The sequence below is a fragment of the Vigna radiata genome, unplaced genomic scaffold (genome assembly GCF_000741045.1).
Source record: "Vigna radiata var. radiata cultivar VC1973A unplaced genomic scaffold, Vradiata_ver6 scaffold_111, whole genome shotgun sequence".
NCBI lineage: Eukaryota > Viridiplantae > Streptophyta > Magnoliopsida > Fabales > Fabaceae > Vigna > Vigna radiata.
In genome coordinates, this window is record NW_014543596.1 from 490,219 (window position 1) to 500,940 (window position 10,722).

General features: G+C 36.1%; 1 protein-coding gene across 1 annotated transcript; it reads left to right on the plus strand.

Moving 5' to 3' along the window:
• The first annotated feature begins 9,917 nt into the window (after nt 1-9,917).
• On the plus strand, nt 9,918-10,268 carry LOC106754526 (uncharacterized mitochondrial protein AtMg00820-like). Its single transcript, XM_014636545.1, has one exon. It carries the CDS (start codon nt 9,918-9,920, stop codon nt 10,266-10,268), a length of 351 nt encoding a protein of 116 aa, XP_014492031.1.
• Nucleotides 10,269-10,722: the final 454 nt, after the last annotated feature.

The window sequence follows — 10,722 nt, forward strand, 5'->3', positions numbered from 1 at the left end:
TAAACTTGGTTGATTGGAGCCTAAGCATCCAAGGAACCTCCTCCAAGGTGTGTGGAATAGCTTTGGACGTTTCTCTCTGCCAAACGAATCCCCTTCTAATTCGCAATAGGGATATATATATATAAGCCTAAAACTATAACAAAAAGATAACAGAAAGATTACAAAATCTAGTTAATAAAAACAGACAACCGCCCAAGCGCCTAAGTTCGCCGCTCAGCGGTTTGACTCTTGCCGCTTTGACCGCTCAACGGTTAGTTTTGCCGCTGAGCGGTTCCCCTCTAATCACTCTGAGCACTCAGCGGAGCATTCTGGCGCTCAGCGGCTTACTTGACCCTTCTTTTCATCATTTTTCTCCTTCTTTCATGGGTCTAAGCCCACCTTACTTCACAACCATCTTTAATTCATCTAAAAACCCTGCAAAACAATGTAAAACAAGTATGATATCGCTAAAACCAACTTTTAACTCTCAAGAGACTCAACTAAGTGTTTTACTTGATTTAAAGCTCATTCTAAGCCATAGAGGGTGTGTTTTACTATCAAATTTAAGCATGAAAATAACGGTTTTTAGACCGTTATCACATACTTGTGCCAGCAGGCAGGAGTGGACACTGCAGTTCCACCCTATGAGAGGCCGAGGAGAGCTATTGATGCCTCCTATTATTGTCAGTACTGTGGAGGTGACAAGCCAGCCGGAGCAGTTCGTAGGAGACGTCCTAGGAGGGCAGCACAGTAGGAGGATGAGCCTGCAGATGCACCGACACAGAAGCATGAGCCTTTCCAGATGAGGGACATGTATATGTCCATGATGGAGGGAAAGATGAAGTCTCTTCGAAGAGGGCAGGTGGCCACTGCTGAGATGATTGTATGACTATATGATTAGCCACCAATGCACAGGTGGACTATGGCAGAGTTCCATAGTGCGATGGCTTGGCCTGAAGGGCAGGCACAGGGTAGTGGGTCTAGAGCAGCTAGAGCCTCATGTGGACAGGATGATGACCAGGAGGATGAGGACTTTGAGGATGCTCAGGATGAGGATGAGTATGACTAAGATGAGGACTTGCGTTGAGGGCATCTACTGATGGATGCCAGCATTTGGACAGGGATTTTTCTTTTTCTTTTTCTCTTGTACTTGAATTAATAGTATAGGTTTTATTTTTGTGTCTGTGGTTGGCTTGTACACTGATTCTGATGATGGTTCAATTTTATTGCATGATGAGTTATTTACTATAGATGGTTGAGAATATGTGAATGCTGATATCTAGGTTAATCTTTCACTAATTATGTAAACAAATGAGTAAGTGATTATGATTGTGATTGTGATGCTAAGCAGGATTCATGAATGAGAAGTGAGAAAGCATTTGTGTGAGGTATTGAGCTTCAGAGTTTTTATTGATGTGTGCATTGTTCACAGGGAATCATGAATGATATTGACTTAATCATAATAATTTATTGAATTGCATGTTTATGTCATATGATCGAGGCCATGCTTGAAAACCTTTACTTAATTGATGATAAACACCCAAAGTGTTTTAAAAGATAAACACCTTTTGAGTGATTGAGTGAAACACTTGCTTGGTGATAATTGTTAAATCCATGTTTACATCTATGCTTAGTTGATTGATCATTCATGAACAAAACATCTGTTGGAAAAAGATTGATTATGTGAACTGAATTGGATTGAAAGCACGCATGCATCTTTATAGGATTTCACTGAAATCTGAATTGTATAATAACTTGTTGTGAGAAAAAGGAATTTTGAAAAGTGTTGAATTGTTTGATGAAGAAGTGGAAAGCCAAGTTTTGTTTTGTTTGCTTGAGGACAAGCAAAGTTCTAAGTTTGGGGTTGTGATAACGGTCGAAAAACCGTTATTTTCATACTTAAATTTAATAATAAAACACACCCTTTATGGCTTAGAATGAACTTAAAATCAAGTAAAACACTTAGTTATGTCTTGTGAGAGTCAAAAATTGGTTTTAGAGATATTATGCTTGTTTTTACATTGTTTTGCAGGGTTTTAAGGTGAATTGAATATGGAAGTGAAGTAAGGTGGACTTAGACCCATGGAAGAAGGAGAAAAATGATGAAAAGAAGGGTCAAGTGAATCGTTGATCGCCAAAATGAACCGCTGAGCGTCCAGAGCGATTGGAGGGAAACCGCTCAGCGGCAAAACTAACCTTTGAATTGTTTTGTTTTGTTTGATGAAGAAGTTGAAATCCAAGTTTTGTTTTGTTTGCTTGAGGACAAGCAAAGTTCTAAGTTTGGGGTTGTGATAACGGTCTAAAAACCGTTATTTTCATACTTAAATTTGATATTAAAACACACCCTTTATGGCTTAGAATGAGCTTAAAATCAAGTAAAACACTTAGTTATGTCTTGTGAGAGTCAAAAGTTGGTTTTAGAGATATTATGCTTGTTTTTACATTGTTTTGCAAGGTTTTAAGGTGAATTGAAGATGGAAGTGAAGTAAGGTGGACTTGGAGCCATGAAAGTAGGATAAAAATGATGAAAAGAAGGGTCAAGTGAATCGTTGAGCACCAGAATGAACCGCTGAGCGTCCAGAGCGATTAGAGGGAAACCGCTCAGCGGCAAAACTGACCTCTGAGCGGTCAAAGCGGCTAAAGGGAAACCACTAAGCAGTGAACTTAAGCGCCTGAGCAGTTGCTTGTTTTTATTAGCTAGATTCTGTAATCTTTTTGTTATCTTTTTGGGTTTATATATAGCCTAGTGCGAATCAAAACACATTCTTTTGGCAGAGAGAAACATCCAAAGCTATTCCACACACCTTGAAGGAGGTTCCTTGGATGCTTAGGCACCAATCTACCAAATTTAGGGTTATTTCTTCCATTCTTTCATCATATTTCATCTAGTTTCACCATGATTATGGTGCACTAAACCGTAGGTTGTTGGGGAACAATGTAATCTTTTGTCATATTTCTTCCATTCTTGCATATGCTTGATTTATCCATTGTTGGGTTCGTCACCTTTGCTTAATGCTTTTATCGTTTAACTCATTCGGTAAATGTTGTTTGTCTTTATTGATACAGGGACGTACAGTATGTCATGAACTTGTGTTGAATTCCTTGATTATGTTAATACCGCCTAGGGATAGGGGTAGGACGATCAATTGTATTTTGCTTTCGTTTATCATGCATTATTAATTACTAGGGGAGGCTAGAGATAACAAGCCGGTAATTAGTAATAGGCTCTTTTCACCAAGGGATTGGGTTAAGGGTAGACTAAGAAAGTTTGTATGACAATATGATAAATGAGCTAATTAAATAAGAAGAGTAGATATATATGAGGGTGGATAAGATTAAATTGTAAACCCCAACAACTTCATTCATCCATAGTTTCTTTAAGCCAATTGAATCAATGCATTTCCATGTTTATTTTTGTTCTTTGCATACACACCTCAATCTAATTCTTTTCTCAAGTCTTACACGATTTGTTTACATTAAAAGTAAGGCCTAAGAGTCCTTTGGGAAACGATACTTGGACTTACCCATTTATATTACTTAATAACGATCTGGTACACTTGCCAGGGACTTAACACAACACATTATTAATAACACATGTATTGATATGTGTTACATGTTCATTACTCTCATGTTTATATTTACTTGAGAACATGTTTGTGTTTATTATGTCATTATATGCAAATTCACTATGCATTACATGAGATATTATATATATATATATATATATATATATATATATATATATATATATATATATATATTTATATATATTTATTTGTGTGTGTATGTATATATATATTTTGATTATTATAATAGAGAAATATGTATGTTCTATGCAATTTAGTTATGTCAAATAATTATTAGTATTTTCTATGCAGTGACAACCCTATAATAAATATTTAGTTTTGGCATGTCAATATTAATCATCCTAAAGAAAAATTTATTATTTGATATATTATTATTGTTAGTATTTTATGAAAGCATCAATTTATCATCAATATCTTGATATTTATTTGAAATTTATTTTAGGATATATGTGTATTGTGTTTAAGATTCTTAGGGCCTGGCTATTGGACCTTTTCTCTTCCTGTTACCATGCACAATGCCATTCACACCCTTATTCTGATTGGGCTGAAGCCTATTTTGTTTCTGCAAATAAAAAAGAGAGGCTTTGGGCTCAGACCGAAAACTACTACATGGCACCTCCAACTTTGCTGATGCGTCCCTATATTTGGGCTGGACAAAAGGGCCACAATTTTTCTCTGCACCCCTGGTTTTTAATCTTTATACCCTATCCTTATTGGACTTGGGATGTGATGTTTTTTTTTACTGTCTTTGTTTTTATTTCTTTAGCTTTAGTATTTGTTTTATTATTGTTGGTTTGTTATATTCATTAGTTAATAAAAATAAAAAATATAAAAATAATAAAAAATATAATATTATAAAGAAAACGTTATTTTGATTTGTTAGCTTTTTTTATATAGATTGCAAAATAAAAAATATCCAAAAATGTTTTAAATGTTTAAGTGCCTGTGTGATCGCTCGAATCGTCCTCGCGCTGAGGCCTCTTCGTGCAAAACAAAATATATCCAAAAATGTTATAAAGGTTTAAGTGCGTGTGTGATCGCTCGCATGATCCTCGTGCTGAGACCTTTTCTTCCTTTATAAAAACAAAAAATAAATATCCAAAAATGTTTTAAGGGTTTAAGCACGTGTGTGATCGCTCGCATCGTCCTCGTGCTAAGGCCTTTTCTTCTTTTATAAGAAAATAATCCAAAAATGTTTTAAAGGTTTAGGCACGTGTGTGATCGCTGGCATCGTCCTCGTGTTGAGACGTTTTGTTACTTTATAAAAGAAAAAATATCCAAAAATGTTTTAAAGGTTTAAGCGTGTGTGTGATCGCTCGCATTTGCTAAGGCCTTTTCTTCTTTTATAAGAAAATAATCCAAAAATGTTTGAAGGTTTAGGCACGTGTGTGATCGCTCACATCGTCCTCGTGCTGAGACCTTTTCTTCCTTTATAAAAGAAAAAATATCCAAAAATATTTTAAGGGTTTAAGCACGTGTGTGATCGCTTGCATCGTCTTCGTGCTAAGGCCTTTTCTTCTTTTATAAGAAAATAATCCAAAAATGTTTTAAAGGTTTAGGCACGTGTGTGATCGCTCGCATCGTCCTCATGCTAAGACCTTTTCTTCCTTTATAAAAACAAAAAATATCCAAAACTGTTTGAAAGGTTTAAGCGTGTGTGTGATCGCTCGCATTGTCCTCGTGCTGAGACCTTTTCTTTTCCTCACATAAAAATACCAGAAATATAAAACGTTCACATTTTCAAACAACAAGTAATCTTTCAGCTAGAACTACGTAACCCTGATTTCTCATTTTCAATGAGAATACGTAGGAGCAAGGTCAATCCTTGTCGGGTCCAAAAAAAATAAAAAAATATATTTTGTTTCTTTATAATGTCTTTTTCTGGAATAGTTAAACATTTTTGAAAGCCACATCACATTCGCGTATTTAATTAAAGGTACTGCCTTAGGGCAAGCGTTGTAGGGTGCTAATACCTTCCCTACACGTAACCGACTCCCGATCCCAGAATCTGGTTTTCGCGGACCTTGCCTTATCTCTTTATGGTTTTTCCGTAGTTGTCCAGAACAAACTATGGTGGCGACTCCAAAATCTTTTTTTTCAAAATTCGTTGTCTTTTTGGATCGTCGTTTCGTCGCGATTTCGGTTACGACAACAAGAAAATCGTAATCACGACACCTAGAAACCCAATTCACACCTGTAGCAAACCATAAACATACATAATCACTACCCAAATTGTAGAAACCCTAGTTCGCAAGTAATATCCATGGGCACCAACCTGCAAATTGGACAAGTTAGAAATGCAGAAACAATGTGGAGGTGAAGCTCAATGTTTACATTAAGGTGTTTATATGTAATGTTAAATATAGTTTCCCTTTTGGTCAAAAAATGTGCATTCTGGTCCCACTTTCAATTTAAAATTGTGTACTTTGGTCCCTGATAAGGGTCTAAAAACCGTTATTCTTACACTTAAATTTGATACCAAACACACCCTTTATGGCTTAGAATGGGCTTAGAATCAAGTAAAACACTTAGTTTTGTCAAAAGAGAGTCAAAAGTTGTTTTTAGAGATATTATGCTTGTTTTTGCATTGTTTTGTAGGATTTGATGAGATTTGAGGATGGAAGTAAAGAAAGGAGGACTTAGACTCAAGAAAAGAGGAGAAAAAGGAAGAAAAGAAGAGTCAAGTTCACCGCTCAGCGCCAATTCCAACGCTGAGCGTCAGCATTCGAGGATGAAGTTATTGTTTCTCGCTTGAGCGGTACCGTTGAGCATCCTGCGACTTGGAGGTCGACCGTTGAGCGGCAGAACTAAGCGCTGAGTGGTCTACAATTATAGGGCTCACCGCTGAGCGGCCAAATTGACCGTTGAGCTCCTAAATGATGGGCTTGTACATAAATTCTGTTAATTTTGTTACTTTTTTGAATTATAAATAGACCCAATGCGATTTCAGAAGTAATCTTTTGGCAAGCAGAGACATCCATAGCACTTCTACACTCCTTGGAGGCGGTTTCTTGGATGCTTAGGCTTCAATTTATCAAATCCAGGGTTTACTCTTTCATCTTTTTCATCAATTCAATCTAGTTCCACCATGCCTATGGTGAATTAAACCCTTTGTTGTTGGGGAACAATGTAATCCTTTTGAAACTCTCTTATATTGAAATTCTTATTTTATTCATATGCTTGTATTATCAATTGTTGGGTTTCTTATCTATGATTAATGCTCTTATCGTTTAACTCATTCGGTAAGAAGATATTTGCCTTTGTCGATACGGGAACGTACGGGGAAGTCATGAACTGATAGGAATTCCCTTGATTAAGCAATACTACCTAGAGATAGGGGTAGGACGATCAATTATTTTGGCTTCTGTAATTTATTGCATTGCTAATTACTTAGGGAGACTAGAGATTGTCAACTAGTAATTAGTGGTAGGCTCGTTTTGCCGAGAGATCAGGTTTAGATTAGGCTAAGAAAGTTTGCATGGCAATTGATAAGAAAGTGAATTTAAGAAGAAAAGTAGATATAAGAGAGTGGATATGGATGAAATTGTAAACCCCAACAACTTCATTCATTCATATCTTTTCTTTGCCTATTTATTCACTTGCATTTGCTTGTTTATTTTCGTTTTGCATACAACTACAAAATTATTTCTTTTCAAGTCTTATGAGATCAATTTACATGAAAGATAAGGCCTAAGAGTCCTTTTGGAGAACGATACTCGGTTTTACCGTTTATATAACTTGGCGCCGTTGTCAGGGACTCATGGTTTAACTTTTCTAGTAGTGTAAATTGATTAACTCGGTCTTACCGTTTATATTACTTGATAATGATCTGATGCATCAGCAAGTGTGCGTTGTCTGGGAGGAGGTTGCTCAGCCATCTCCTCTGAATCTTGTGTAAGAGCCTCTGGTGAGGGTTGTAACAATCTCTCAGGAGAAGGAAACAATTCTCTAGATGGACGTCTAACTCTTTTTCCCCTCTTGTCTGTAAATCCTTCAAGAAGAGGTTGTCGGTTTTTCTTACTTCTAGTGTGGATGGCTTCTTGCATAAACAAGAAACAAAAACCTTTGAAGCACTTTTATATAAAAAAAAATAAAAAATAAAACAAAAACAAATATATACAAAGTCAAATTTAATCAATTTACACTACTAGAAAAGTTAAACCACAAGTCCCCGGCAACGACGCCAAGTAATATAAACGGTAAGATCCAGTATCGTTCTCCCAAAGGACTCTTAGGCCTTATCTTTCATGTAAATTGATCTCATAAGACTTGAAAAGAAATAATTTTGTAGTTGTATGCAAAACAAAAGTAAACATGCAAATGCAAGTGAATCAATTGGCAAAGAAAAGATATGAATGAATGTAGTCCTTGGGGTTTACAATTTCATCCATATCCACTCTCTTATATCTACTTTTCTTATTAAATTCGCTTTATTATCAATTGCCATGCAAACTTTCTTAGCTTACTCTAAACCCGATCTTTCGGTGAAAAGAGCCTACCACTAATTACTAGTTTACCATCTCTAGTCTCCCTAAGTAATTAGCAATGCAATAAATTATAGAAGCAAAAACAATTGATCGTCCTACCCCTATCTCAAGACAGTATTGCTTAATCAAGGGAATTCCTATCAGTTCATGACTTCCCCATACGTTCCCGTATCGACAAAGAAAAATATCTTCTTACCGAATGAGTTAACCGATAAGAGCATTAATCATAGATAAGAAATCCAACAATTGATAATACAAGCATATGAATAAAATAAGAATTTCAATATAAGAGAGTTTCAAAAGGATTACATTGTTCCCGAACAACAAAGGGTTTAGTTCACCATAGGCATGGTGAAACTAGATGGAATTAATGAAAAAAATGAAAGAGTAAACCCTAGATTTGATAAATTGGAGCCTAAGCATCCAAGAAATCGCCTCCAAGGAGTGTAGAAGTGCTCTGGACGTCTCTGCTTGGCAAAAGATTACTCTGAGGGTCGTACTATGACTATTTAGAACGCAGAAAAGTAACAACTCAATGCCAATCATTTACGCGCTCAACGCCCATTTGACCGCTCAACGGTGTTCCTCAGTCACGTGGGTCGCTCAACGGTGTCTCCCAGGCGAAAAACAGTGAAAACTGGTTAAGAGTCTGGCGCTCAGCGCCCAGTTCACCGCTCAACGCTGGTCTTTCTGCACTCTGGTCAATTTTTCAGCATTCTGGTCAACTGGTTGACTTTTCTGGTGGACTGGTTGACTGATTGACTTTTCTGCATTCTGGTTGACTTTTCTACACTGCAACCATTTGATACTTCAACCTTTCTTTCAATTCATTCCAAAAACCTATAAAATCAAGGGAAACCAAGCATAAAACCAAGAAAACCATCTTGGACTCTCTTATTCTCTAACTTAAACAAAATACATGATTTCAAGCTAATTCTAAGTCATAAAGAGTGTGTTTTAATATCAAAATTAAGTATGAAAATAACGATTTTTCAACCGTTATCAACTATTCAAGGTACACTTGGACTTACTTCATTGCAGCCAAAAATGACACACTTAAAGTTTTCAAACGATTTGTTGTTGCTGTTCAAAATGAGATGGATCTCAAGATTAAAGCTATCAGAAATGATCATGGTGGAGAATTTCAAAACAGAGAGTTTGATGACTATCTTGCAGAAATGGGAATTACTCATAACTTCTCTCCACCTAGAACTCCACAAAAAAAAGGAGTTGTTGAAAGAAAAAATAGAGCTCTTGAAGAATTAGCAAGATCAATGCTAAATGACAGAGACATGCCAAAATACTTTTGTGCAGATGCTGTAAGTACTGCATGCTATGTACTAAACAAAACAATTATAAGGTCTATATTGAAGCTCATTCCATATGAATTACTAAGTGGAAGAAAACCAAACATTGCACATCTGAGAATCTTTGGCAGCAAATGTTTTGTACTGAATAATGGAAAAGAGAATCTTGGAAAGTTTGACTCAAAAGCAGATGAGGCTATCTTCATAGGATACTCCTTAAACAGCAAAGCTTACCGTGTTTACAACAAAAGGATTATGAATGTTGAAGAATCCATTCATGTCACATTTGACGAGTTATCATGGCTCCAAATCACTCTGAACAAGTTGGAGATTCTGCTGAAGAAGATATAAATGAAGAAAAAAAGTTGCTTGAAGAATTTGTTCAAAAAGAAGATAAGACTGAAGAATTCAACAAAGAAGATGATAGTGACTTAGTCAACTCTCCAAAAACAGAAGCGACTAAAGAATGTAAAGTACCAAGAAATGTCTCCACAGAAAATGTCATTGGTGATATGCCAAGAGGTGTATCCACGAGAAGGTAGTTAAATCAATTATGTATGAATGTTGCGTATGTATCCAAAGTCGAGCCCAAGAAAGTTAAGAAAGCTTTGAATGATGAAAATTGGGTGATAGCTATCCAAGAAGAGCTGAATCAGTACAGACGGAATAATGTATGGGAACTCACACCAAGAAGACCCGAGCTGCAAGTAATAGGCACAAAATGGGTATTTCAAAACAAAATGGATGATTCTGGTGAAATAATAAAGAACAAGGCAAAGCTAGTTGCAAAAGGCTACTCTCAGGAAGAGGGAATCGACTATGATGAAACATATGCTCATGTAGCCAGATTGAAAGAAATTAGGATACTTCTTGTTATTGCATCTACTATGAAATTCAAATTGTATTAGATGGATGTTAAAAGTGCCTTCTTAAACAAATATATCAAAGAAGTCTGTGTTGAACAGCCACCAGGTTTTGAAGACTTTGAAAATCCTAATCATGTTTACAAACTGAAAAAAAAGCTTTATATGGATTGAAACAAGCTCCAAGATCATGGTATGAGCGACAAAGTGAATTTCTGGTTAGTAAAGGTTTCTCCAAAGGAAAAGTTGATTCAACCCTATTCATAAAAAGTTGATGTTTGTATGCAAATAACAAAAGTAAACAAGCAAATGCAAATGATTCAATTGGCTCAAGAAACTATGGATGAATGGAGTTGTTGGGGTTTACAATTTCATCTTATCCACCCTCACATATCTACTCTTCTTATTTAATTAGCTTATTTGTCATATTGTCATGCAAACTTTCTTGGTCTACCCTTAACCCAATCCCTTGGTGAAAAGAGCCTATTACTAATTATGG

Coding starts and splice junctions, on each gene's coding strand:
- LOC106754526 (XM_014636545.1), top strand. CDS start 9,918: ATGAATGTTGCGTATGTATCCAAAGTCGAGCCCAAGAAAGTTAAGAAA.